Source organism: Pseudopodoces humilis, chromosome 7, assembly GCF_049639895.1.
Source record: "Pseudopodoces humilis isolate 2021_Gansu_Grassland_sample_001 chromosome 7, ASM4963989v1, whole genome shotgun sequence".
NCBI lineage: Eukaryota > Metazoa > Chordata > Aves > Passeriformes > Paridae > Pseudopodoces > Pseudopodoces humilis.
Genome location: NC_142206.1, coordinates 5,340,333 through 5,367,654, shown reverse-complemented (window position 1 = coordinate 5,367,654; position 27,322 = coordinate 5,340,333). Strand labels below are relative to the sequence as shown.

The window sequence follows — 27,322 nt, the reverse complement described above, 5'->3', positions numbered from 1 at the left end:
CACCCCGCGGTTGATGGCAATGGGTGTCCATGTCCCTGTGTCCCCACGCGCAGGAATGGCGGCTGTTGATGGCTGGGACCCTTTCGGGTGCCCGTGTCCCCTGGGAAGGTAACCCCACGGGTGAGCCGGTGCCTGCGGGCTCCAGTCCGCCATGCTCGGTGCACCCCGGGACAGGATCAGGACGTCCCGGGATCGTCTCGGGACTGTGCCTGGACAGTACCGGGACCACGCCAGAAGCACGACTAGTTCGGTACCGGAACAGTACCGGGACCATGCCAGGACCGTGCCGGGACAGTACCTGAACCATCTCTGGACTGTACCAGGACAATACCTGGACCATACCTGGACTGTGCCGGGACCGTGTCAGGACAGTACCAAGACTGTACCGGAACCATACCTGGATCCGACCGGGACCGGGACCGGGACAGTACCGGACCGTGCCCCGCAGTCACGGCCGGGCTCGCTGCGGTACTGTCCCGTTCCCATTCCCGGGAGTTCCCGTTCCCAGGGCCGGGCGGGGCGGCCGCTGTCCCCGCCCCGGGGCGCTCCCGCCGCTTCCTGCGGGCACGGCCGGGACGGGGCGGGACGGGACGGGTCGAGGCGGCGGCGGTAGCGGAGCGCGGTGAGTCCGGCCCGGGCGGGAACGGGGCACGGCCGTGGGGTCCGCGGGAGGGGAGCCGGGGGTCCCCGCCGGGCGGCAGGGGGCGGTCCCGAGGGTCCCCGGCGGCGGGGGTCTCCCGGTGGGGCAGGATCCGGGGGTCCCGGTGCTGCAGGAACCGTTGCGTCCCGGTGAAGCTGGAGCCGAGGGTCCCGATGGAGTGGGACTCATTGCATCCCAGTAGAGTGGGATCCCTGAGTCCCGATGGGGCGGGGGCCGTTGCATTCCCGCCCGGCAGGATCTGTGGGTCCCGGTGGAGCCGGACCCGTGGGTCCTGGTGGGGCAGGAACCGTTGCATCCCGGTGGAGCAGGATCCACGGGCCCTGGTTAGGCAGGATTCGTGAGTCCAGGGATGTTCGGGGCGAGGCAGGAGCTGGGGGTCCCAACGAAGCGGGAGTTGGGGATACTGGGATCCCCGAGAGGCACGGGACAGCAAGATCTTGGGGTGCTGGGAGACCCCCGGGACAGGCACCCAGAGAAATTGGGGGTGGTCCTCAGGCCGAGCCGGGGGTGCACGGCAGGCTAGTGTGACCCTGGACAGGGGTCCCAGTGGGAGATGGGGGTGTCCCGCGTCTCTCTTTCGGGATTAGGTGGCACGACGCCATGGGCTCCGGGCACTAAGAGGCTTTGTCAGCCCCGCGGGTCGGTGCCGCCTTGTCCCGGGAATGCCGTGACACGGGGACCCCCGTGGTGCCGTGCCCCCCGAGCCCCCGCGGGCGGGAGCGCCATCGCCCAGCCCGTGTCCGCCGGGCATCGGCGGTGCCAGCCGGGGCCGGGAGCGACGGCCGCGGCAGCTGCGCTGGAGCCGGCGGCGACCTCCCCGCTCCTAAGGCCGCTGGGATTCTGGAAAACGCCTGGAAATGGTGAACCGCCTGCCCTTATATGGCTCCGGCGGGCTGGCGCGCCGCGGCCCCTCTCCCGGCGTGCCGTGCCGTGCCGGGATCCTGGGAAAACGCCGTGGGCTGTGCCTCGCGCCCCAACTCCCGCGCTGGAATGTGCAGCGGGACCGGCGATCCCACGGTGGGGAGAAAAATCCCACCTCCCTCCCGCCGGCCCCGGCGGCTCGGCACAACAAACCCGGCCCCTGCCTCAGTTTCCCCCACCGAGTACTTTTGGGGTCCCACCAGAGCCCCCTGTTCGGCACTCCAGGGAGATCGCCCGTCCTCTGTGGCGCGGCTGGGGAGGCTCGGGGGTGTGAAGGTGAGAGCTAATCCCGCCTGGAGCAGGCGGCAGCGGGAGGGCTCTGGGCGGCCGCGTGCCCACCGAGGTGATACTGGGGGCGGTAAGAGGATCAACCCCCCCCCGATCACCGGGGCGGGATGACGGTGGCCGATGGGCCGAGGCGAGTGGCCGCGGTCCCTGTGACGTGGGACCGGCGCCGTAATCCCGGTGCTTTGAGCGGATTAGAATGGCCGGGGGTGGCCTTCGGGGACGAGCTGCAGTAGCCACAAGTCCCCGCCCCGGGTGTTAGGTGAGGGAGCCCCTTTGTGGTCCCCCAGTACCACCTGAGGGTCTCCTCTTGTCCCCCCGGCAGGGTGGGATAGGGGTCAGACACTGCCGGGAGGGATGCTCGGGGTCTGCTGTCTCTGGTGTCTCCGGCTGGGCGCCCCTCCCGTGGACGAGGTGACCCTGGGACCGGGTGCCTCATGCCTGTAGGGGTGAGGAATTTGGGGGCTGGGCGAGCTGCTCCCCAAATGACCCAGATCCGGGGTGCTCAGGAGGTGCCCCATAGCAGGGTCGGATGTGCCAGCACGCGGGGTCCCGGGCTGTGGCACCGCTGGGGACGTGGGCCCGAACCCCGTTTAGGAGGCACCGCGGTGGCGTTTTGGGGGGCTCCTGGCGTGCTCGGGGAAGCCCCGGGGAGGGCGGTGGCTGGATGGCGGCCACGCGGCACGGTGGGTGTGGGGAAGCGCCGGCGGGAACCGGCCTGACCGGTTGGGTGCCGGCACCGGGGGTGCCGGGGGGCTCGGGCGGCCACGCCGCCGGCGCAGCACGTGGCCCAGCTCAAGGTCACTGTCCCCAGGGCCACCCGCCGCGGTGACCGGGATCAGTGGCCTCGACACTCCCACACGCTTTGCCACTGGCCGCTGTTTTCTGGGTGTCCCAACCATGTTTGTGGCACTGAGCGGCTTCGGTGGCACGGGAGGATCCCGGTGGCACCGGTGGTCCGGAAGGGCGAGCCGGTGCTGAGCTCACCTGGAAGGTGTTCCGCGGGCGCGGCGGTGACGCACGGCCCCGGTGGGTGGGGGCAGAGGCGCTTGTCCCACCTGGTCCCAGCACGGTCCCTGCGTCTGGGATGAGGAGGAGGAGGAGGAGGGGCTGAACTCCCAAAGATCAGCACGGGGGGGGCTGTGCAGAGACCCCCTTTTGCTGTACCAGGGGACTTTTGGGGCTGGGGGATGCTAACACCCCTTGGTATAGAGGATTTGGTCATCAGGAGTCTTCATCAGGATGACACCCCCCCCTTGGTGCTGCCCACCACCCATATCTGGGGGCTCTCCGCACCCCCTAACCCACCATTCTCCCCCCAGAGCCTCCCTGTGCCCTACTGGTGCCAGGGGATGCCGGGATGCCGGTGCCCACGTGCCCTCAGCGCCCTGCCCTGAGCCCGGAGCCCGGCTGTGCCATGGAGGATCCACCCGGCACCAGGACCGAGGCGTGGGCCGAGGGGCTCCATAACGCCAACAACAACGCCTCCCCTGGGGGGTGGCCTGGTGCCCGCGGTGGGCACCCCCTGGCAGCTTTTGGGGGTCCCGGAGCCAAACCCAGCTACCTGGACCGCGTGGTGCAGGAGATCGTGGAGTCAGAGCGCACCTACGCCCGTGACCTGCGCAGCATCGTAGAGGTGGGTGCCGGGGGCACATGGGGGCACACCCCTTAGACACGGTTTGGGGCCTAGGAGTTCAATGGTGCCACCGTGGGTGCCCGGCAGGGTTACCTGGGCAAGATCATCGACGCAGAGGAGCCGGTGCTGCGACCGGAGCAGGTCAGCGCGCTCTTCGGGAACATCGAGGACATCTACGAGCTCAGCAGGTGGGGGAGCAGGTGCCACTGGGAGATGACAGGGATGTGACCCTGTCCTGTGGATCTGTGGGGGGGCTATGGTCACCCTGTCCTCTCTGTGCCCCCAGCACCCTCCTGCAAAACCTGGAGAGCTGCGCCAATGACCCCGTGGCTGTGGCCGTGTGCTTTGTCACCCGGGTAAGGGCGAGCAAAGTGGGGGACACCGGGGGGGACATGTGGTCATACCAGGCTCTCACTGTGTTCCCCTTACCCACAGAGCCAGGAATTTGCCATCTACACCCAGTACTGCAACAACTACCCCAGGTGGGTAGGGGCCACAGCTGGGTGAGCAGGGAGGTGGGCAGGCAGCACACGGGTGGGCAGGGATCTGAGACCCCTCCCTGCCCACAGCTCGGTGGCGGCACTGACCGAGTGCATGAGGAGCAAGGTCCAGGCACGGTTCCTGCGGGAATGCCAGGAGCGGCTGCGCCATGCACTGCCCCTTGGCGCCTACCTGCTCAAGCCTGTCCAGAGGATCCTCAAGTACCACCTACTGCTCCAGGTGAGCTTCTGGCGCCTAGCACGGCACGGTGTGGACACCTGCTGTGGCATGGGTGCCTGGCACAGCCTGGGGTGGCACAGGGAGCATCTGGCCTAGCCTGGGGATAGCACAGGGACATGGCTTGGGTGCCTGGAGCAGTCCAGGCACCTGGCACGGCACATTCCCATATCCTGATGCCACGTGCTGTGCCCAGGAGATCGCCAGGCACTTCGAGCACAAGGTGGGGGACGACTATGAGCTGGTGCTGGAGGCCATTGACACCATGACCTGCGTGGCCTGGTACATCAATGACATGAAGCGCAAGCACGAGCACGCCATCCGCCAGCAGGTGGGCATGGGGGGGGACACCAGGGAGACACCACAGGGGCGGTGGATGGCACCAGGTGACACGAGATGGGCACTGTCACAGGGTGCTGATGCTGTCTCCATGTCTGTGCAGGAGATCCAGTCGCTGCTGCTGGGCTGGAAGGGGCCAGACCTGACAAGCTACGGGGAGCTGGTGCTGGAGGGCACATTTCGGACACAGCGGGTGCGCCACGACCGTGCCCTCTTCCTCTTCGACAAGGCCCTGCTCATCACCAAGCGCCGTGGTGACCACTATGTCTACAAGAGCCACATCCCGGTGCGGGCTAAGGACAGGAGACTCTGAGGGTGACAGGGGTGGGGAGCTCACTGGGTGCCAGGGACTCCTGTGGATTGCCAGGACAGAGGAGCAGGGTTGGTGCTGGGAACCTCAGTGGGTGCTGGGCTTGGGGGAACTGGGGAGTGCTGGGAATGGGGGAGCCCAGTGGGTGCTGGGGTGGGAAGTTCCAGGGATGCTGATGCCTCTCCCGGCAGTGCTCCTCGCTGATGCTGATTGAGAGCACACGGGACTCGCTGTGCTTCAGCCTGGCACACTACAAGCACGGCAAGCAGCAGTACAGCCTGCAGGTAGGAGGGCATGGGGTGGGGGGCACCCTGGGGACCTCCCAGCACCTCCTGCCCAACTCCACCACCCTTCCTGTGCCCCCCAGGCCAAGAGCGTGGAGGAGAAGCGCGTGTGGACTCACCACATCAAGCGGCTCATCCTGGAGAACCACCACGCCACCATCCCCCAAAAGGTGAGAGTGATGGGGTGGGTACCTCAGTGACACCAGGGACCCCCTATCACAGCGAGGGGGGCAGCTGTACCCTACCTTTTCCCCATTTCTCTCCACCTTCCCTCCACCCAGGCTAAGGAAGCCATCCTGGAGATGGACCTGTTCTGTAAGTGCCACCAGTGCCCTACCATTCCCTCTCTGCCCTACTCTGTCCCCCCCATTTTCCCTGGTGTCACTCCCTGCCCCCACAGACCCCCCACGCCTGCCCCGCTGCAGCCCCGAGCGCCTGAAGAAGAGCTGGTCCTGCCAGCCCCTGGGTGACGCTGCCACCGAGCCACTCCAGGGACGCCGGCAGTCTGGTGAGCACCACGTGTCACCAGTGTTCCTGCTGTCCTGTGTGTTCCCACCATGCTACCCCACCGTCACCCCTTCACCAGGGCCAGGCTGTGGCTGGGTGACACCAGTACCCGTAGGGAGGGTGGCACTGGGTGCTGATGGTGCCCCTGTCCCTGTTCCCACAGAGCCCTTCCAGCATCAGGGGCACACGGAGACGCTGCTGGAGCGGCTGCAGGGACACGGGGGACGCAGGCAGTCGGGTGTGGACAGCGGATGGGATCAGGGGGCTCGGGGTGCTGATGAGTTGGGAGACACAGGGGTGATGCCACTGTCACTTCCCCTGCCCCCAGAGCCCACCAAGCACAACCTGTGGCACCTGGGTGAGCAAGGTGAGCCAGCAGAACTGCGACACCGGTGTGGCAGGTGGAGGGGTGGCTGGGGGCTGGGGGGGGAATTTTGGGTGCTCCCTCCACTAATCTCTGCTTTTCTCTATCCCGGCTGGCAGGGCTGAAGGTAAGGCCGGGTGTGGTGGATTGGGGTGCCCAGTGCCTCCAGCCCTGGCACGGGGTGCTGAGCCCAGCGCTCACCCCCACACAGAGCACCGGCAGTGACGGGGCACTCCTGGAAGTGGGGGAGCCACCCCAGCACCCCAGAGCCTGGGCAGCAGCTGAGGGCACGGTGGCAGAGGAAGAGGAGGAGGAGGAAGAGGAGGCTTTGGGCAAGGACTGTCAGGAGGAGCTGCCGGGGCGTGAGGATCTGCTGTTGGAGCCCCAGGAGGTGCAGGTACATAACACCAGCCCTTCAAACTCCAGGGAGGGTGTGCAGAGGACCCCATATCGCTTCTAGGGTACCCCACATCACTACCAGGACATCCTACACCACTCCCTGAAGGCACCCCATATTGCTCCCAGTGCCCCCTGCCAGGGCCCCATGGCTTGGCTGGGATTTATCCTGCTCGGAGCACGTGGGTGCCCCCCCAGCTCATGACTCCCCACATTTGTCTCACCCAGGCTGGGGGACACCCCTGGGTGCTGGAGGGACCCAAGCGGCCGAGCAGCTGGGGGCCGGGGAGCTGTGAGAAGGTCAGTGCAACCCCCCGGCCCTCACCTGGGGGTGCCCAGACACCCAGCTCCCACCCCCCTAACAGCAGTGCTGGAGAGCACCCCAAGGTCCCCAGATCCCCATCCCTGGTGGGGACCCTGGCGCTACCCAGTGGGGACAGGGAACCGGAGCGTGCTGCGGAGGATTTGCAGGTACTGAGCAGCGAGGAGGAGGAAGAGGAGGAGGGGGAAGGAGCCACCAGCATCCTGCCGCCCTCAGTGCTGGACCAGGCCAGCGTCATTGCTGAGCGGTTCGGCGGCGGCAGCAGCTTATCCCGAAGGAGCAGCCTGGTGCTGGAGGGGCCCCTGGGACGCACCCCCAGCCATGGTGGCAGCACCCTCAGCCTGGATGGGGGCCCCCCGCTCGAATCTGGAGAGCCTGAGGGATCCCGCAGTGCCATCCCCTCGCCCGAGCCCTTCACTAGAGCCCGCCGGGAATCGCTGCTCTCCAACCGCGACCGCCTGCTCCTCGACAAGATCAAGAGTTACTATGGCCATGCTGAGCACCGCGATGCCAGTTTTGCGGTGCGCCGTCGCGAGAGCCTCTCCTTCATCCCCAAGGGGCTGGTGCGGAGCTCCGTGTGCCGCCTCAATGGGCTCCCACGGCCCCCCGAGAGCCCTGAGCCCCCCACCCAGCCCGAGGCACCAGAGCCATGCCAGGAGAATGGGGAGCAGCCCCCCGAGCCACTGCTCATCCTGGAGGAGGATGATGTGGGCACCGTGGCGTCACCTCCCAGGCCACCCCCGCAGCTGCTGCTGACACCCCCTCATCTGGGCACCAAAGTGTACCAGCTGGCACGGCAGTACAGCCTCCGCATCAAGAGCCGCCGCGCCGGCACCCGCCGCCCCCCGCTGCCGCCGCAGGAGGACAGGGACCCCCCTCCCAGCACCCCTTCGCTGGCTGTGCCGCGGGACGACGCGCTGGTGTCGTCCCCATCCCCTCGTGCCCCCCGCAGCCCTTCGAGCCCCGTGGGCGCCGAGCCCTTTGCGTGGCCCGACGTGCGGGAGCTCCGTGCCCGTTTCGGTGCCCCGCGACCGCCGCCGGTGAGCCGCAGCTGCTCGGCGCCCGAGGGTCCCGGCCGCGGTGGGCGCCCGGCTGGGAAGGAGCGGGGCAGTGGCCGGAGCCGCAGCGCCGGGGCCAACGGGGGTTCGGACACCCCGAGCCCGGCGCCAGCGCGGTACAGCAGTGATGGGGCGCTGTGGGTGGCGGCTGAAGCCCCTCTGGGCTCCGGGCAGCGGGTGCTGGTGCTGGAGCGGCTGCCGGAGCCCCCGGCCTACGTGCAGATCCGCTCGCCCACCACCAGGGAGAAGATCTGCCTGAAGGCGGTCGTGGAGCGCTGCAAAGCCTACCAGGCATCTGAAGAGTACCGGCGGCGCTGCCCCGAGCCCCCCAGCAGCCCCGAGCCGCTGCGGCACGGCCTCGTCAGGGACCTGCGGCAGAAGTTTCAGACCCTCGACGCTGCCAGCTAGGGGCAGGGATGGGTAGAAGGGGTGTCCTGTGGACCCTCGCAGGAAGGAGCACCCTGTGGACCTCCATCCTTCCTGGGAAAAGAGGCACCATATGGACCTCAAGTCTCGTTGGAAGAAGGGTCGCCCCATGGATCCTGAACCTGCCTGGGAGAAGGGGCACTCCATGGCCTCCCAGGCTGTTTGGAAGAGGGAGCTCTTTGGGAACTTCCAATCTGCCCAGGATCCCCAGCCCTCCTGGAAGAAGGAGCAAGCCATGGACACCCAGCTTGCCCAGGAGAAGGGGCACCCCATGGACCCCCAATCTACCTGGAAGAAGAGACACCCATGACCCCCCAGCCCACAGGAAAACCTGGCAGAAAGAGCACCCTGGGGACTCCCAACCTGCTCTGGACAAGAGACACCCCCTGTTCTCTCTGCCCACAGGATCAGGGGCACCCCAAGAACCTCCCACTACAAGCACCAGTGGCCCTCCATGCCCCGCAGGCACCCAGCACTGCATCCCGCTCGCTTTCACATCTTTATTAGAAAAAAAACCCAAACTGAACCCAAAGTTCTTTTGTGGTCGCCCGCCCCCCCCAGGGTCTTTCGGCCCAGCTGCGGGGTGCAGGGGGGTCCCCCCACCCCGGCTGGGGGGGGCACGGGATGGGGGGTGCCAGAGAGGGGCCCCCATGGGCTGGCGCTCTTTGGTTGGTGCCCGCGGGGGCCAAGGGGTCCCCCCTCTGCACCCACACGCTGGGGGGGGGGGGGGGAGGTTATGGCTTTGGGGGGCACCCACACGCCCCCCGTGTGGGTGCTGGGGGGGCGTCCATGCACACCTGTGGGGCGCACACCTGTGCCGTGCGTGCGGAGGGGGGCCGGGGGGTGCACCTGCATGCGGGGACACACGTGTGCAGACGTGTGCGTGCAGGGACACGTATGGGCACGGGGGGCGCACGCCTGGGGGGCACCTGCGGCCGCCTCCGCGCAGGGGTGCGCCTGAAGCGTGTAAATGTATGTATATATATAAATACAAATATATATATATACACTGCGCACACTGACACGTGTGCTCGTGGCGGGGGGGGGGGGCTGGGGGGCTCCTGCCCACGCGTGACCCCCGCGTGCCCCTCTAGACCCAGTGGCACCTGTACAGGCACCGCAGACGCGTGTCCTTACGCACGCGTGGCCCCGATGGCGTGATGTGGGGTGTCACCCCCTTCCCCCCACCGCCATCCAGGGGGGTTATTTCTTTTTCGGGAAGAAGCTGAAGCGTTTCTCCTTGTCCTTGCGGGGCAGGGGGGCTTCGGGGGGGGCCGGGGGTATGGGCAGGGGGAGGCTCTGCACCTTCCCGCGGCTGCCCCGACACTCGGTGATGGCTGCGCTCAGCCCCTGCAGCCAGGCCTGCAGCTCCTCCTGTGGGCATGGGGGGGTGGTCAGGGGGGGCTTTCTTGGCCCCTCAGCAGCGTCCCAGCCAACCACAGGGCCCCCTGGATGATGGCCCGTGTGCCATGTCTTCCATGGGCACCCATGTCCCCTTGGGCACTGCCAGCCCCTCACCGTGTCCTCATGGCACCCCTGGCCATCCTCCCCTTCCCCTCTAAGCATTGCTGACCATGTCCCCCAGCCATCCCTGTGTACTGCAGTCACTGCTGGCCACCACCATGTCCCCTAGACAGCTACAGCCACCCCACGTACCCCTGCGCACCGCTGGTGTCCCCCTGGGAACAACCAGCCACCCTGTGTGTCCCTCTGGACCTCTCTGACCACCCATGTCCCCTTGGGCACTGCTGACCACCACCACCATACCCTCCAGCCACCCTGTGCCCCCTGGGCTCCACCAGCCACCCCGTGTCCCCCCAGGCCACCCCTCACCTCATCCTTGCCATGGAACAGCCACTCGCTGCCATTGCTGAGCCTAGGGACAGAGCACAGACACCAGTGCCATGCATGCCCACAGTGCCACCCCGCATGGTGCCGTGCCCTCACCTGAGCTTGAAGACATGTTTCTTCTTCTTGTAGCCCGCAGGCACCTCGCAGCGGGCGTCCCACAGCCCCAGGGGCTCCTCACCCTGGCACGGCAGCCCCAGCGCGCGGCTCTTGGCGTCCTTGAAGAAGGCGAGCTGGCCGCCTCGCAGGACGCAGTACCGTGTGCTCCACGACCTGCACCGGCACCGTGTCACCCTGGGGACACAGCCCCGCTGGGGACACCGTGCTCGCCACCACCGCTGCTGTGCCTACCGGTTGGATGCGCGCTTGGTGGCCGCCTCCAGGTCGTGCTTGCGGCCGAGGTAGCCCTCCAGTTGGACGCTGCTGACACGGGCGGGCAGCGTGGCTGGCTCCTCCGGCTCCTCCCGCGGTGGCCGTGGGGTCGGTGACACCGGCTCCTCGTCACCTGTCCTCGGTGCCAGCTGTTGCGAGGCAACAGCGCGGTTATGCCGCAGTGTCACCCACCCACTGCCACTGATGGACCCACGGCAAGGTGTTGTCCCCTCCCCTGGTGGCACTGGGCACACGGGGTCACCAGTGGGTCATGGACCTCAGTTTGGTGGCCTGGGGGTGGGTCACCCCCAGGTCCCCCTACCAGTGACATCACCAGCTCTGGAATGTGGGAACTGGTGTCTACTGGGAAGACCCCAGTGAGTGGCTGGATGCCAATGACCCCACCAGTTCCGACAGGTGGGAACTGGTGACTGCTGCGACAACCACTCAGCATCCTCATCCCAGATGTGATCCCCCAGTGAGTGTTTGGGATCCTGCAGTGAGTCCAGCCCTGGAACCCTCCGCACAGTGCCAGTGACCCTGCCAGATCCAGGGAGTGGGAACTGATGGTTATTGGGAAGACCTCAGTGAGGATCTGGGATGTGGTCCAGCCCTGGGACTCAGTGCAGTGTGCAATGTGTGTGTGTGTGTGTCCACGTGTCCATCTCACATCCTGCAAACATCTCGTGTGCAGGAATTGGTGGCTACTGGGAGGACCTCAGTGAACAGCTGGGACATGGTCCAGCCTTAGGACCCTCAGATTTCGGTGCCAGTGACCCCACCAGCTCCAGTATGTGGGAACTGGTGGGTACTGGGAAGACCCCAACAATCAGCTGGGACCCTCAGCACAGTGCCAGTGAAGCCACCAGCTCCAGTACACACAAACTGGTGGCTACTGGGAGGACCCCAGTGAGCGGCTGAGACCTGGGCCAGCCCTGGCACTCCCCAGTCTCAGTGCCAGTGTCTCCTCAGATTTGGGATGATGAGGTTGAACCAAGCTAGATGAGAAGTCCTGGGAGCCACCTCAGTGTAGTCACCAGCCCCGGGGACATGGGGACAGTGGGAGGTCTGGTTGGGGACCATGGCATCGGTGCCATCATCTCAAGGCATCAGTGGTGCCTGATGAAGGGGACACTCATCCAGCTGTGTGCCACAGGAGGGGCTTGGCCATGGCCCCTGTCCCCAAGGAGCCAGGAGATGCCCATGTACCCAGGCAGGCAGTGATCTTGCCCCCACATGCGTAGTCAGGGGTCTTGTCCCCAAGCAGGCGAATGTGATCTTGTTCCCAGGGAGGCAGGAGATGTCCCAGGTAGAGGGGGCTCTTTTTCCCAAGCAGGGGAAGTGTCTGTGTTCCTGAGCAGGCAAAGACCACCCTGTCCCCAAGGAGCCAGAAGATTCCCATGTCCCCAAGAACTCAGAGCAGGACCCTGTCCCCAAAGAGATGCCCATGTCCCCAAGCCAGCAGAAATGTTCTTGTCCCCAAGTAGGTTCTCAAGGATCCTGTCCCCACGCAGTGATCTGGTCCCCAGGGATCCAGAGAACGGCCATGTTCCCGAGCAGGCCGGCACTAAGCAGAGAGCACTCCTGTCCCCAAGCAGTTGAAAGTGGCCATGTCCCCAAGCAGGCAGAGAGGATACTGTTCCTTAGGAGCCAGAAGATGCGCATGTTGCTGTGCTGGCAGAAATGATCCTGCCCCAAGGAGCCAGGAGATGCCCATGTCCCCAAGCAGGCAGAAGAGGCAGAACGGGTTTCTGTCCCCAAGAAGCCAGAGGATGCCCATGTCCCTGAGTGGGCTGGCAGTAAGTAGAGAGGGCTACTGTCCCCAAGCTGATGAAAGTGGCCATGTCCCCAAGCAGGCTGAGTGGCACACTCTCCCTGAGTAGCCAGAACTCCACGTCCCTGATCAGGCACAAATGAGCTTGTTCCCATGCAGGCACTCAAGGATCCTGTCCCCAGGCAGGGGAGAATGATCTGGTCCCTGCAGAGCCAGGAGATGCCCATGTCCCTAAGCAGGCAGAAGAGGCAGAAGGGGTTCCTGTCCCCAAGCAGGCAGAGCCACAGACAGCCATCGTGTCCCTGCGCAGGCAGAGCATGTGGGAGGAGCAGAGAGCTGGCAGCGAGCACAGGGGCTGGCACACGGTGACAATGCCCTGTAGGTGATGATGCCCGCCTCAAAGGGTGACAATGCTGCAGGATGTAACGATGCCCCAGAGGGTGACAGTGCCCCATGGGGTGACAATGCTCTGTACGGTGATTGTGTCTCTTGGGGTGACGATGCTCCACAGGGTGACAATGACCCACAGGGTGAAAATTCCCTGCAGAGTGCCGATGTCCTGCACGGTTCCGATGAAGTCCCACAGGGTGACGACGCCCCGCAGGATACTGATGTCCCATACAGCAATGATGTCCCTTGGGGTGACACGGTGGCCCCAGGGCAGACACTCCAGCTCTGGCTGCTGCACGGATCCCAGACACACGCATACACCATGGGTGCCACCCTCCATGTCACCCCAGGAGTTGGGGCAAAGGGGACCTGCAGTGCCCCTCTGCCCACCTGGCCTTTTTGGGGTAATTCAACATTTATTCAACACAAGGCAAGGACAAGGTGAAGGCTGGGAATGTGGGGATCTGTCAACACAGTGAGGTCATGGTCATGGGGAGTGCCAGGAGCTGTGGGACATGCAGGGACACCTTTTTGGTCGTCAGGGAAGGTAAAAGCTAAATTCAAGAACTGACCGGCTCTGGTCCATCCGTAGTGGGCAGCGAAGTGTCCTGTGTGCTCACATCCTTCTTCTCCTCCTCTTCCTCCTCCTCCTCAGACCTGCACAGGGAGACAGTCAGTTAGCATCCCTATCCTAGACGTGATCCCACAGGGATGGGACTGGCTGCTGCTCTCCTGTCCCCACTGAGGGATGAAAGCCCTGTCAGGGTGAGGCTTGTCCTTCATCTCTCCTCTTCATCAGCATCAATTTATGGCTTGGAAAAGGCAAATTGCTAAAAAGCCCCTTAATGCTAAAAAACATCCTTAATGGTTTGAGAAGAGAGGTGTGGAAACAGTGTCTCTGGTCACATGGAGTGATGGTGGCATCCCTTACCCAGCCTCCAGCTCCCCATCCAGATCCAGGTAGTAGTCAGGAGCTTCGGAGCGCATTGTTCCGTCCCGCACCAGCCCCTCACGCAGAGACCGCCCACCCAGGAGCTCCAGCTGCCAGGCAAAGAGTGAAGGTGTTAAGGGATGGGGGAGAGACTGTGGCAGGGCCGACAGAGTCTTCCTCATTGTTTCTCATCCCGAGCCTTTCTCACCGTTGTCAGCTTCCTGAGGGCAGCAATGCGCTCCTCCCAAGTGGCGGAGGACTTCTCAAAAGCTTCGTGCCGCTTCAGCAGCTTCTCCACCGCATCCACCGTCTGCCCGTAGTCGCTGCTGGCCAGGTAGGGCTCCTGAGCCATGAGCCATGACTCGGCCACCGAGGCGTCGCGGGAGAACTGGCACACCTCCAGCACTGTGGGAGGGACGGGCAGCGCTCAGCCCCTGGACCACCCGCCCCCGGCACTGCCGCACTCCTCCCTGGCACCCCCAGCGCACTCACGCAGCCGCAGCCGCTCCCAGCGCTGCTCCCACGTCTCCATCATGGCTTTCCTCTTGTCCACCAGCTCCACCAGCTTCACCTTGATCTGTGAGAGGATGCTGTTAGGGGGTGGCCCAGATGGCATCACCCGCACCGCCCCCCATCCCCGATTCCCTCACCTCTGGTGAGTCCTGGTGCTTACGCTGCAGCAGCTTCTTGCCCAGCTCGATGCAGTTGGTGAAGTTCTTGCCCCGAGCATCCACCTCAGCCTTAATTCCCTGGTGGTATTTCATCAGCAGCTCCACCGAGGAGACATCCCTGAGGACACAGAGGCACCAGGGTCAGTGGTGCCATTGGTTCCATGTCCCATCCCAGGTGCCTGCTGGGTGCATCCATACCTGGGTTTCTCCTGTGTCTCAATCTGCCGGACAGTGCTCTCCATCCAGGAGAGCAGATCTCGTGCCATGCTGAAGAAGCGGTGCTTGTCAGCTGTGTCCGTCAGCCGTGCCCGGCGCCCGCTGCATGCTTCCAGCAGCTCCTGCAGTGCTCGGGACACCTCCTGCTCCTGCTCCTGGATTCCAGCCGCCTTCTCCCCGGCATAGGCAGTCTGCAGGCGTGCTGCTGTCTCCCGAAACTGCTGCACCTGCACAAACCACAGAACGGCTTGGGTTGGAAGAGACCTCAAAGACCATTGAGCCCAGCCTCCCACCATGGGTAGGGATGCCTTCCACAAGACCACAGAGAATGCTGAGCATTCACGTCAGGTTGGAGCCTCACCTGTGCCTCCAGCAGCTGGAGGTCCCTCTCAAAGGCGCTGTGCATGCGGTGGAAAGCCTCCACTGTGCCGGCATCCTCACCCAGATCCTGCGGCAGCTCCTGGCGCCGGGTGGCAATGAGGGCCAGCAGCTCGGCACCGTCGTAGAAGTATTTGTGGAGGTCATGGGAGGCGGCGAGGAGCTGCATGCGGGTGTCGATCAGCTCCAGGAGGTCAGCCCAACTCTCGTTCAGCCCATCCTTCCACTCAGCTATGGTGGCCGCCTCGATGTGCCCCGCGTCAATGAGGTCCTCAATGGTCAGGTTCACCCGGTCCACGCGCTCCTGCCCCACGCTCCCTGTCTCCCGCGCAAACTCACGAAACTTCTCCCGCAGGAGCTACATGGAGGGAAAAGAAGGGTCAACTCTCCCCCCTCAAGCCACCCGCCGGCACCGCCACATCCGCCCCATCACCCTCACCATGACATGGTCCAGGTCCTGCCCCATCTCCGGGGAGGAAGCAACCACATCGCGCTCGGCAATCCACTGCTCCAGCTCTTCCACCTCCCGCTTCAGCTGGAAGAGGTGGGACATGTTCTCCAGGCGCCGGCGGCGCTCCTCGGCCGCCTCCTTCAGCCCCGCGTAGTGCTTGTCCACCTGGCCCTGCAGCCGGATGATCTGCTCCCTGCGCGGCCCCGGCACACAGACACCCAGTTCTCACCCATGAAAAAATGTCCCCGACCCACCCGGGTTGACATCCAGGGGGGTTGGGGGTGAAGGACCCGCTCTGTGCTCCCCATATCCCTCTCCGACCACCTCCCTGCCCACCTGGAGCAGCTGACACTGCCGGAACTCCAGCCAAACCCCCCACCCATGGGGTGCTGAGGGCACGGGGTCACCCCAAAGGACAGGGGACACGTGGCGTGGCACCTACCCCTCGGGGTGGCCGGCAGAGAGCAGCTGCTGTGCCCTCCCTGCCAGCTCCTTGATGGTTTGTCCGTAGTCCTCGATGGAGCGCAGCTGCCGGACATGTCTCTTCAGCATCATCAAGCAGCTCTCCTCATCCTAGGGCATGGAAAACATTGGTGTCATGAGCACCTGGCATGGCTGGGGGACAGGGACTAGGGTATAGACTCAGTGCCTGCCCTATGGGAATGTCCTGGCTCTGTCTGATGCCACAGGGAGCAATGGGATGGATGGTGTGTAATGGCACGGGAGTGACACATAAGAGCAGGACACACCACGGTGTGTCACATGTGGATGATGTTCAACAGAACAACGTGGCACTGCCTGGGTCCATACTGGACATCCCAGCAAGGCACGGCCCAGTGCAGCACAGACCCCACAAACACGGAGCGTTACATGGAATCCTCACCTTTGGTTTCTCCTCAGGTCCCATGAAGAGCTCCTGCTCGCTGACCCAGGCCTCAGCCTCATCAGCATCCATGTAGTACTGCTGGGCCTCTTCGGCCTCCCGCAGGCGCTGGTGCCGGGCAGCTGCCTCCTCCTGCAGCGTCTCCCACAGCGCCCGCAGCTCCTGTGCCTGAGCCGCCAGCTCCGGGCCTGGCTCCTCACCGCTCCCCGCTGCCTCTCCCCGGTTCAGCACCTCACCCAGGCGGGGGGCATGGCCTGCCAGCTCCTTCTGCAGTGTCTGCCAGCAGGAAGGAAGTCCCAAGTGAGGGTCACCCATGGGATGGATCCTGAGGGACCACCCGGGACGGTGGCTGTTGCTGCAGTACCCAGGCTCACCTCATTCCTCTTGGTCAGGCGCTGCACGCTTGGGAGGTCAGTGCCGTGATCCGTTGACCTCGCCAGGGAAAGCCGCTCCTGCACCCATAGCTGGGGGAAGGAGCACCCACTGAGCCCCCTGCAGCACCCGTGGGTACCCCCAGGCCCCCCGCCCCTGCCACAGCAAGGACACTCACCGTCTCATCCTCCAGATCCCGCCCCAGCTGGTACATGGCCTTAGCAGTCTCCAGCTCTTTCCTCTTCCTCTCCAGTGGCTCCAGCAGCTCAAGGACTCGCTGCCGGAGCATCTGCTCCTGCCTGGTGGTATCTGGCACATCCCCAGCACCAGGGGTGCCTTGCCGCCCCAGTTCCTCCAGCTCCTTCATCCATGTTTTCACTTGCTCTTCCAGTCTCTGGCAAGGCAAATCCATGTGAGTGAGGGATCTGAGCCAAAATGGAGAACCCAAATCCCATCTGGGAACGAACATCATTGCCGTGGACCTCCTGCCCCTTCCCAAAGAACCCAGTGAGGTGCCAGTACCCACCGTCAACCTCTTCAGCAGCAGGTTGGTGGCGGTGAGGTCCTTGACCTTCTCGGCATGGCGCAGCTCCTCCTGTGCCCGCCCCAGCCAGCTCTCCAGCTCCCCGTAGCTCCGGGCGTACAGAGCCGAGCGCTCAGCCTCGAACAGTTGCCGGCCCTTGTCCTCGGCAGCGCTGCTCAGCTCGGCCCAGCGCCGGCGCAGCTCCTCCAGCCGCTGCGTCACCACCGCGCCGTACTGCGGCTTGCGCGTGGCCAGCTCCGTCCCCTCCTGCGTCAACAGCAGAGAGGTGGGTGGTCACTGAGGCATGGGCACATCCCACCCATGCAGCAGGCTGGGAGCATTCCAGAGTCCTGGAATTGTTAAGGTTGGAAGACACCTCTCAGGCTGTAGAGTCCACCCATCCCCCCAGAACTGTCAAGGCCACCACTAACCCGTGTCCCCAGATGCCATGTTCATATAGCTTTTAAATCCCTCCAGGGATGGAGATTCTACTACTGCCATGGGTACTCTGTGCCATGTAGGCTGCACAACCCTTTCCTTGAAGAAATTTTCCCTGATATCCAATCAAAACCTCCCCTGGTGCAACTTGAGGCTGTTTCCTCTTGTCCTTTCCCTTGTTTCCTGGGAGCAGAGCCCAAACTGGCTGCACACTCCTGTCAGGGAGTTGTAGAGAGCAAGAAGGTCCTCCTTGAGCCTCCTTTTCTCCAGGCTGAGCCTCCCAGCTCCCTCAGCAATTCTTCATGCTCCAGACTCTTCCCCAACTCTGTTCCCCATCTCCCATCACAGTGCTGCCACCCACCGCTTCAATCTTCTCCAGCCAGCTCTGGTTGGGTGCCAGCTCAGCCATGAATGCCTGGTGCTTCTGCCACTTGCTGTGGAGACCACGGGCTTCTCCATAGGAGACATCCTGAGCCATCAGCATCTTCTCATCCACCCAGGCATCAAACTGCAGGGAAGGAGTGTCAGTGCTCAGCTGCTGGGGACTCCCCAGGGATCCCCACCACGTTGCATTCCTACCTCGCGGCAGCTCTGCAGGAAGGTCTGTAGGTCATGGTTGTCTTGCATCAAACCCGCTGCCTCCTCCACCTTGTCCATGACGGCTCCATGCCTGGCAGGGAAACATGGATGTGGAGCATCAGCCCTGCTGCCCGCACACTGCCCACCCGCCTGCCAGCCCTGTGCCGGACTCACCGCTCCTGGAGAGTTCGGCACTTCTCGGAGATCTTCTCGGCAAAGATGTTCTCCTCAGCCACCAGCTTAGTGCCACCAACCACCACCTCTGGGACCTTCTTGGCATTGCTCTCCACACCAGCACGGAAGTTCTGGAAGCGGTGCAGGGCAGCAGCCGAGCCCTCCAGTGTGGAGGGCAGCTCCAAGTGGGACAGCGTGTACTCCTGAGGGGCACAGCAAGGGATCAGCGCACAAACACCCATTTTTGGGGTGCCCGTGAGCCGAGAGACAATCCCAAAAGACATAGCTTGAGCACCCACCTGCTTGGTGAGGAGGATCTCCGCCTGCTTGGTGTCGCGAAGGAACTCCTGGAAGTTGCGGCACTGGGTAAGGAAGCGCTTCCGAGCCTCTGCCATCTTGCCCAGGGCAGCCCAGCCATCCTTCACGCCGCCCAGGCGCTGCCGCAGCCCCTCGTATTCGGGGTCCGTCTGCCCCCCCAGCACCCGCTCCCCCGCCTCCGCCAAGGCAGCGAAGGCTCCCGCATGCTCCTCGGCGTCGCGCCGGGCCGCTTCGTGCCGCTGCAGCATCTCCTCTGCCTCCGACAGCGACGCCGGCACCTCATCGACGGCCGCCACGGCTTTCTGAGCGCCGAAGAGCCACGCCTGGAAGTCATCCAGGTCCTGCAGGAAACTCCGGAGCTGCCCGGCTTCCCCCAGGGACGCCGCACGCTCTGCCAGGGCCGCCTGCAGCTCATCCCAGGCGGACGTGGCCATCGCCAGCTTCTGGGCCACCTCCGTGGCCGCCTCGGGCCGCTCCTCGGCCAGGCGCTCGGCTTGGGAGCGCAGGGCGGCCAGGCGGTCCTGGGCCACTGCCAGCTCCCGCTCGATGCCGTAGAGCTTGCGCTGGGTGGCCAGGACGCCGGCCAGGTCGCGGCCCAGCTCGGCCGTGGCTTCCACCGCTCGGGCTTTGCTCCGCAGCCATTTCTGGGTCTCCTCCGACTCCAGGTTGTAGTTGAGGAGGCGCAGCGCCGAGCCCACCGCCCGCCGGCGCTCCGACACCAGCTCCCGGAACCGGCCCCACCTGCGGGACAGAGGCGGGGGATGGCGGAGGCCACTGTCACCGTGTCACCCGCCCGCCCCGACACCGCCCGACACCGCACCTCGCGTTGAGCTGCTCCCGGCACTGCCGGACCTGGGGGCTCCGGGGGTGCCCGCTGGCCAGAAGTCCGTCGGCTGCTTGGTTGACTGCGGCGATCTGGGAAGCCACGGTGGCCATGTCTTGCTCCAGCCCGTCCAACCTGCGGGAACATCCATGCTTAGAACGAGCAGCAACTCGGGACAGGGCACGGCAGGGTGGTGGTGGATCCTTCCTACCTGCGCTGCGTCACGTCCAGGTCCTCCAGCGCCTTCGGCACCTCCAGCTCTCCCAGCCAGGTCTCCTTGGAGCCCATCCAGAGATGGCAGGCGTCGCTCTCCCCGAAAACAGTGTAGAGGTCCAGGGCATCCTGCAGCTGGCGGCCGCGGCGCTCGGCCAGTGCGGTTGCCTCGGCGTGCAGCTCCCGCAGGGCCGCCAGCCGGCTCTGCGCCTCGGGACCGGCACGCAGCTCCGGCGGAAAGCCCTCGGCCTGCTGAGCCAGCCTGTCCAGCTGCTCCCGGGCGGCCGCCAGCTCGTCCAGCAGCTCCTGGTGCTGCCGCAGCAGGACAAGGGTGCGGGATTCATCCTGGCCCAGCTCCTCGGCGGCCGCCCGCCGGCGCGCATCCTGCAGCCCCTCCGCCAGCTCCTCCACCTCCGCCTGGAACTGGAAGAAGCCCTCGGCTTCCCGCAAGCCGCGCCGTCGGAACGCCGCCAGCTCCTCCAGCTGCGCCCACAGCGCCCGCACGGCCGCCCCCCGCTCCCGCAGCCGCTCGGCCGCCCGGCCCGCCGCCGCCAGCCCCTCGCCCACCGCCAGCGTCTGCTCCAGCCGCCCGCCCCGGCTCCGCATCTCGGCCTCGAAGGCAGCGTGCCGGCGCTGGAGCAGCAGCACGCCGGGCAGGTCCTTCCCGAAGTCCAGGGAAGAGTAGAGCTGCTCCTGCTCCTTGATCCAGCTCTCTGCCTCGTCCAGCTCCCACAGGCAGGTCCAGAGCGAGCGCGATTGCTCCAGCAAGGCTCTCCTCCGCGCCGCCAGTACCTGCAGCTCTCGCCGGCACATTTCCAGGTGGCTCACGCGGTCCCGGATGACTTTGGGATCGCAGGGACGATAGCCTGAGCAGGGAGCAGGGTGGGTGGGTGCTCGTCAGTACAGCGTCCTGCTTTCCCTTGGCCATGCCAGGGATGCAGGGGTATCCTGGCATACCCACCCTCAGCGTCGGCAAAGCGGAGGGCGGCAGCACTGATGGCCCGGGTCTTCTCTGCCTGTACAGCCATGTCAGCCTCCAGCAGACGGTGGGTTTGCAGCAGCTCCTCTGCTTCCAGAAGATGCTTCCCAGATTCGGGAGATGCCAGCTTCACCTGCAGGAGACCCTCAGCCATTACCCACTGCCACCCAAAACTCTGCACCAGCACCCCAACATCTCATCTCCCTCCCCAGTGAACTTCCACCAACACCTGGTGGGACAAAGACACCTCACCCATGGTGACACCCAATGCCCACAGCTCACCTTGACCTCATCCATCCAGTCGATGCAATGGAGCATCTCCTGGAAGAGGTGCTGCAGGGTGAGGTTCATCTCCAAGCGCTGGCGCCGGGCAGCCAGTAGCTCCAGGAGCTGCTCCCAGAGCCGCAGGATGTTGTCCTTCCGCCCGTTGATGCGCTGGATGTCATGGTAGCCCTCCAGCTCCAGCTCCTTGGCCACAGCCTCAATGGCCTGCACCCTCTCCCTGTAGGCAGCCGTGTCTGTCTCGATGGCCTCGTGCTTCTTCTTGGCCGCCTCCACCGCCGCCAGATCCTGCCCAAAGTTGTCCTGCCCCGGCACAGAGCCCGTGGTGAGGCTCTGGTGAGTTCCCCAGGGTGGGGGTCCCTGGTGTGGGTGGTCTCCCTCCTCACCTGGGCCACCAGGCGCTGGTTCTCGCTCAGCCAGGCCTCCCGCATGGCTGCTTTGCGGTCGAAGCGCCGTGCCAGCTGCTCCAGCTTCTCCTGACGGATCAGCTCATTGCGCAGCGCCAGCTCCCGCTCATGCTCCGCTTTCTCCAGCTGCTCCCAGGCCTGGGGGAAGGCAGAAATGGACCAGTGGCACCCATATCCCACATCCCCCCACCCACCCACCCATTTCTTGTTCTGCTGGTGAACCCCATTATGACCCCCAGGTGGAGGAACAGAACCTGCCATGGGATGCATCAGTCCTGTCCCAGTATGGATTCAGCATGTCCTGGGATGGACCTGAACTGCCTCAGGAGATGGACTCAACTTGCCCTCAGACCCATCCCAGCCTGGCCAAGGACCTGAACTGCTCAGGGGTGGACCCAATCTGCCTCAGAAGAGGAATTCAGTTTTCCCCAGGAGATGGACCTGACTTGACCACAGGAGACAGCCCCCAGCTCCCACAGCAGACAGAGCCCATACCCGGTTGATGTCAGAGACCAGGCGCCCCTCGTGTGGGGTGTAGACGCGCTGGTTGTTGGCCCTCATCCGCGACTGGATGGTGAAGAGCAGCACCTCCAGGTTGCCCTTCTCCTGAAACCTGGCCCAGAGAATGCTCCGTGTTGGGCACCCTTGGGGTGGGCATGCCCAACAGGGGCGGGCATGGGGAGCAGGGGGCTCTTACTTGGGGGGCTTCTCCACGGTACGGTACGTGCTGAAGGCTTGCAGCTGGTGCTGCACGCCAGCCAGCGAGTTGGCGAAGCTGCGGCTGTTGAGGGAGGCAATGGTCTGCTCGATCCAGGTGAGCAGGTCAGACGCCAGCCCCCCGTAGCCCTCGATCATCCGCTCCGTCTCCTTGGCATGCTCAATGACCTGCGGTGGGACCAGGGTGAGTGTGAGGGGCCAGCACCCCAAGAGAACACCCCTGACCGCCTCATTGCTGTTCCCTACCTTGCCCAGGCGCCTTCCCTCCACCTCCAGCACCTTCATCTTGGAGAAGTAGTGATAGAAGGCCACGACGTAGGTGATGATGGACTTCTCATCAGGGTTCTCCGTGAACACATCTGCCCGGTGTGAGCCAGAGGCGTCACTCCTGACCCAACCTCAACCCACCTCACCGGCTACTGCAGCTTCATAGGTCCCTCCTGTGCCCACCCAGGCCCTCCTTCCATGTACTGAGAACCTCTCTGTGCTCCATGGAGCCTGGGAATGTCCTAGGGGAAACTGAGGCACGAGGACTGGCAGCAACTGCCTCACCTTCGGGGTCGAGGAGAGGAGTGATGCCCAGGTGCCGCTCTGCCACGCTGAACGCATGCTCCAGGTTGTGCCGGGCATTGGATTTGGTCAGGTTTTGGAAGTCAACCAGCTCAGGCCTGGGGACAGAGGACATGACACAGCGGTGACACACATGTGGGACATCTCTTGGTGCCACTGCCACCCCAGTGCATCCTGCTGTACCACCTACCTGTGCCTGTGGATGAGGGCATTGAAGGCCAGCCCGTCCTTCCAGCTTGAGGTGAAGTTGGTGACATTCACGTGGGGGTACCTGCGATGGGGACAGGGTGTCAGTGTCACCCTCTGGACACTCCTGGGCCTTGACACAGTCACCTGGTGATCCCACCACCTACCCTGCTGTCTTCATCTGGCACCAGAGCAGAAGTGCATCCCTGGCAGAGCGTGTCTCCCGGCCCTCCTGCGTCTCCACAATGATGTCCTGGATCTAGGGGCAAAAGGACATTCTGGGCTTGTAACAGCAGTTCCATGGAGGATGGCTCCCACCTGGGGATGAGGTGTGGAGCAGGGGGATGCCCCAAACCACCTGTCCTCACCTGGAAGCGGAGGATGATGGTCCAGATGAGGCCGAGGACGAGGCGGTGGTTGCCATCCACGATATCGTGGGAGCCCATGTTCTCCAGGTGCACCCGCTGCTCCTTCAGGAACTGCAGCGCCTTGTCCACATTCTCCAGGCAGTGGATCCGCATCCGGCCCTTGGTGGGCTTGGGCTGGGGCATGACAGTGCTCAGCACCCTCCCTTCCACACCACGTACCCCAAGCCCTGCCCAGGGACACCCCCACACCCATGCTGCCACCCCAACCCTTGGCCAACACCGAGAGAGATGGTGTGGCATGGCATGGCATGGCATGGCAGGCCACAGGGTCTCCAACTGGATGAAATTCCTACCAGAAGCTCTCCTGACAGCACTTCCAGCAGCTTGATGAGCACCCGCCCATCCCGGAGGTCCATGTAGAGGTCCGAGATGCGGCAGGTGACACGAGCCAGGTGCGAGTTCACCCACTTGGTGAAGGTTTTCTTCTGCACGGCCTCCCGCTCATCTGCAGGGACAGCGGGCACGGTGTCACCGACAGTGGGGACAACCCAGGTGGGACCGAGGGGACCTGCCACCCACCTGCCAGGGCTTTGATGCGGGAGCGCTCGAAGAGCCGTGCAGAGCTGTTGTCGTTGTCCAGCTCATCGTCAGACGCGTCCCAGCGGACATTGATGCGGCTGTATTGCTGCTGCAGCTCCAGCTGCTCGTAGTCATTGGCCGAGGTCATGGTCCCAGTGTGCCCCGGCCCAGTGGCCGTCGGCTACCGGTGAGAGGCCCCTGGGGGACAGCGGGACCGTGAGCATCAGTGCGGCCACAGCGGCTCACCGGCCCCGCGGCACGTGGGGATTTGCGGCTCAGAGCCCCGGGATAAGCTGCTCAGAGGGATTTAGCCTCGCCCCACCCAGGTGTTGGGGGGGCACCTGGCAGCTGCCCGCTCCAGGACCCCCGTGCTGAGCCCTGACGAGCCGGGCTAATGGATATTTACGGTGCTGTGTCCCCACCCAGCTCCCTTTGCCCAGCTGAAACCCCAGCCCAGGTCCCCAGAGGTGTTCCCCCAATCCTTGGATGCCCCCAGGGAAGGGGCTGCTGCTCACCCCCACCCCAATCCCTGCGCTGCAGAGGGGCTTCACCAGCACTGGTGGCAGAAAGTGGGTGACAGCTGTCGGCAGGGGGGGGGCACCCACCCCCGGGGACATTTGAGACACAGATAGGACATGGCTGGTATCTAAAAATGCCTCTGAGCAGCTGTCCGTGGCTGCTGGGGCCCCTGAGGGGTGCGAGGAGATGGGCTGGGGCTCCCCACAGCCAGCAGCGTGTCCAGGACCTCCCCTGCGACCCAGAGCTGCGCAGAGCCCTCATTGTGGGTGCCAGGGGGAATCCCATCTGCACCAAATCCCTGCTGTCCTCGTGAGCTGTGACAACCCATGGGCCCCCAGGTCCCCCTTGGATGCCCTGGGGATCCACCAGGTCCCCCCTGGCAGGGTTATCGGGGCGGCCCAGGCTGTGCCACACCCCAGCTCCACACCCTAATCGGGGCAGCGCAGGCAGGGCCTTGGCTTGGACCTGGAGGCACCGGGAGCGTGCAAGGACATGGAGGAGCGTGCAGGAGTGTGAGCAGCGCAGTAAGGGCACACAGGAGCACACCAGCGTGTGCAAGTGTGAGGTAGGGCATGGAGAAGGGTGGCAGAGTGTGTACCTGTGAGCCAGGACATGCAGGGGACTTGTCACAGCATCCACATGTGAACGGGGACACACAGAAGTGTGACAAGAGTGTGCCTGTGAGCAAGGACACACAGGGACATGCCAGAGCATACACAGGTGAACAAGGACAAGTAGAAATGTGCCAGAGTGTGTATGCCTGAGAAACGACATGCAGGAACACACCAGAGCGTGCATGGGACACACACAACAGGCACATGAGTTGGTGCAGGGCCATGCAGGTGTGTACCGGAGCAAGCAGGAGGGTGCTGGAGCTGACCCTGCAGCCCCTCATGCATGACTCTGTGCTTCTGCCAGAGCACCCAGTTTCCAGGGCAGGAAAGCCCTGTGAGAGACCGAATTTGGGGATTTTGCCCCCAAAACTTCAGGGACCACCAGCAGGATGAGTGTGCTAAGTTGTGTCAGGTCTCTGCAGGATACCTGACTTCTGACTGTGTCCCCGACAACACAGCAGCGGGGCCATGGCTGCAAGCATCCAAGGAGGAGAAAGAGGAGGAGGAGGAGGAGGAGGAGGAGGAGGAGGAGGTGGGGGAGGAGGAGGAAGAGGAGGAGGAGATGACGCCGAAGGGAGCTACAGCAGGCCCATGGGAGCATTACGAGCGCGGGCGCTCACCCACCCTTTAAATCTCCCTCCGCCGCACCGGCGCCTTCTGAGCATCCCTGCCACAGCCACGCCGCCACCAGCACCCGCCACCCGGGAATTGTCATTCCTCCCGCTCAGCGTGCGGAAAGCTGGGATTGCCAGCATGCCGGCCTTGCCGCCAGCATCCTGCGGCCGTGGCCCGGGCAGCGTCGCCTTCCCCGGCCAGTGGCTCGGCACGGTGAATCAGCACTTCCCGGTGAGGGGCTGGCACCGTGCCATCACCACGGTCCCCCCACCGGGCATAGGGAATGTCCCCCAACACCACAAGGCCAGCTGGGGCAGTGGTTGGCACCTGGTACCTATGGCACCCTCAAACCTTCTCCCTGGCTCATCCCTCACAGCCACAGGAAAGCCGGAAAGCCCATTTCCAGTGCACAGAAACTCATCGGAATCCCCCAAAACACCCCAAAATTCTGCCCTATCACCGCCACCCAGAGCCGGGCACGTCCCCATTGCTCCACTTCATCAAAACACTTGGATTTGACATCTCCTCCATGTCCACAAGCAGCCATGCTCTGGCTGGGAAGGGGCAGGAGCTGGGGGGCATTCCCCCAGCCCCCCAACAGTCTCCTGCCTGCCAGGTGCAGGGCCGGGGCCGGGAGCAGATGGTTCCTCTCGGCACGGCCGCGCGGCACAGCACGGGGCAGTTGGGCATGGAAAGGCACGGCACAGCTCCCTCCGCCTGTGATGCCCTGCCCTGGCCAGGGCTCCCCGGCCACGCTCCCACCCGCCAGGAGAATTTGGGCTTCCCCAGGGCCACATGCCGGCCGTGCCAGGACTGTCCCATGTCACCCAAGCCGGTGACACGCACACGTGCTGACACTCCACAGACATTTTTGGCTATAAATAGGTCTCCCCTGAGCATGGTGCCAGCCGAGCCCCACTCCCTTCTTAGGAGCTGCCCCCCACTGCACCCCAAAATCACCAGAAAGTGCCCCAAAACCACATGATAGCTATAAAATACTCTGTGGGGGGCCATGCTGGCACACAGCAGGATTTTCTGAGTCTCCTGTGCTTGCCACCGTCTTCCAGGGTGCCCCAATCCTCTGGTCTGGGAGGTTTATAAAGGGAAAAGCTAGGAAATCAGGCCTGGGGGACCCCTAGGTTATTGGGGTGAGGGTAAGAATTCCCCCAGCCCAACGCCCACCCATGAGCATCCTCCTGGCACTGGGACAAGGGGGCCCAAGGGCACGGCACCCCAAAAACCCTTCCCAGTAACTCCGGTTTGCTCAGTTGCTAAAAACTGGGGGATGAGGTGGGTTGGGTGATGTGTCCCACCAAGACCCCGAGGACTCGGCTTTTCCACCGTGTCCCAACAGTGCTGGAAGCACCAATGACTGGTGTGAGGAGCCCTCCAGGGGTTGGCACCCCAGGAAAAGTGTCTCCAGGATGTCCCCACACTGTCCCCGGGCTGTCCCCAGGGTGTCCCTAGAAAGTCACCGCCACTCGCCCGCCCCGTCCTTCCGGAGAGCAGCCCCGAGGGACACGGGGTGACAGCAGACCCCCCGCGGCAGGGCGAAAAGGAGGTTCAGGCTCCCCGGAGGGCTCTTCACCCCCAAACTTCACCACCAAACTTTCCTCCATGCCCACGGTCCCCCCCCACTACCCCGGTACCGCGTCCGGTGTTCGGTGCCGCACCCCCCACCCGGTATCCCCGGGGCGGGCAGCGCCTGCCGGTGCTCCCCCCTAACCGCGTGTCCCCGGGAACCGGCGCCTCCCGCTGTCCTCCGGTCCCTCCCGTGTTCCCCGGAGCGGCGCATCCTGGTGCCGCGGGGTCTCACCTGCGCGGGGCGGCGGGCAGGCGAGCGGCGGCGGCGGCGGCGGCGGGGCCGGTGCGGGAGCGGGGCGGGGGGAGCGGAGCCGCCCTGCAC

The 27,322-nt window shown here is 64.5% G+C and overlaps 2 protein-coding genes across 3 annotated transcripts; one reads left to right on the top strand and one right to left on the bottom strand.

Moving 5' to 3' along the window:
• Nucleotides 1-552: 552 nt before the first annotated feature.
• On the top strand, nt 553-8,752 carry PLEKHG3 (pleckstrin homology and RhoGEF domain containing G3). Its single transcript, XM_088058412.1, has 15 exons — nt 553-622; nt 3,190-3,503; nt 3,591-3,691; nt 3,790-3,859; nt 3,939-3,985; nt 4,073-4,223; nt 4,417-4,551; nt 4,663-4,845; nt 5,061-5,153; nt 5,237-5,323; nt 5,435-5,468; nt 5,554-5,661; nt 5,824-6,027; nt 6,144-6,421; nt 6,649-8,752. Exons 2-15 carry the CDS (start codon nt 3,228-3,230, stop codon nt 8,206-8,208), a joined length of 3,327 nt encoding a protein of 1,108 aa, XP_087914538.1. The 5' UTR covers nt 553-622; nt 3,190-3,227; the 3' UTR covers nt 8,209-8,752.
• Nucleotides 8,713-27,322, bottom strand: SPTB (spectrin beta, erythrocytic). 2 transcript variants are annotated; one of them, XM_005529051.3, is made up of 36 exons: nt 27,233-27,322; nt 23,669-23,866; nt 23,443-23,594; nt 23,090-23,263; nt 22,889-22,980; nt 22,726-22,806; nt 22,518-22,633; nt 22,212-22,324; nt 21,946-22,133; nt 21,744-21,861; nt 21,228-21,386; nt 20,842-21,144; nt 20,542-20,692; nt 19,579-20,446; nt 19,365-19,502; nt 18,526-19,285; nt 18,227-18,429; nt 18,053-18,143; nt 17,835-17,981; nt 17,039-17,302; nt 16,691-16,906; nt 16,515-16,604; nt 16,141-16,416; nt 15,700-15,830; nt 15,246-15,450; nt 14,790-15,164; nt 14,411-14,655; nt 14,192-14,330; nt 14,034-14,118; nt 13,750-13,946; nt 13,542-13,651; nt 13,183-13,267; nt 10,426-10,595; nt 10,174-10,347; nt 10,060-10,102; nt 8,713-9,600 (listed from the first exon to the last, which is right to left on the bottom strand). In XM_005529051.3, the coding sequence occupies exons 2-36, from the start codon at nt 23,814-23,816 to the stop codon at nt 9,430-9,432; spliced, it is 6,978 nt and encodes a 2,325-aa protein (XP_005529108.3). In that variant the 5' UTR covers nt 23,817-23,866; nt 27,233-27,322; the 3' UTR covers nt 8,713-9,429. The 2 variants fall into 2 exon arrangements, with proteins under 2 accessions (XP_005529108.3, XP_014113355.2); XM_014257880.2 differs by lacking the exon at nt 27,233-27,322 and adding an exon at nt 25,426-25,566.

Bases quoted from the DNA above. Each gene is read 5' to 3' on its own strand.
- PLEKHG3 (XM_088058412.1), top strand. From the start codon at position 3,228: ATGCCGGTGCCCACGTGCCCTCAGCGCCCTGCCCTGAGCCCGGAGCCC. The intron at 3,986-4,072 runs GTGGGTAGGGGC...CCCTGCCCACAG, and splicing joins TACTGCAACAACTACCCCAG to CTCGGTGGCGGCACTGACCG. The intron at 6,422-6,648 runs GTACATAACACC...TGTCTCACCCAG, and splicing joins TGGAGCCCCAGGAGGTGCAG to GCTGGGGGACACCCCTGGGT.
- SPTB (XM_005529051.3), bottom strand. From the start codon at position 23,816: ATGACCTCGGCCAATGACTACGAGCAGCTGGAGCTGCAGCAGCAATAC. The intron at 16,907-17,038 runs GTGGGTACTGGC...TTGCCTTGCCAG, and splicing joins TGCTGCTGAAGAGGTTGACG to AGACTGGAAGAGCAAGTGAA. The intron at 9,601-10,059 runs GTGAGGGGTGGC...CCATGCCCACAG, and splicing joins TGTTCCATGGCAAGGATGAG to GAGGAGCTGCAGGCCTGGCT.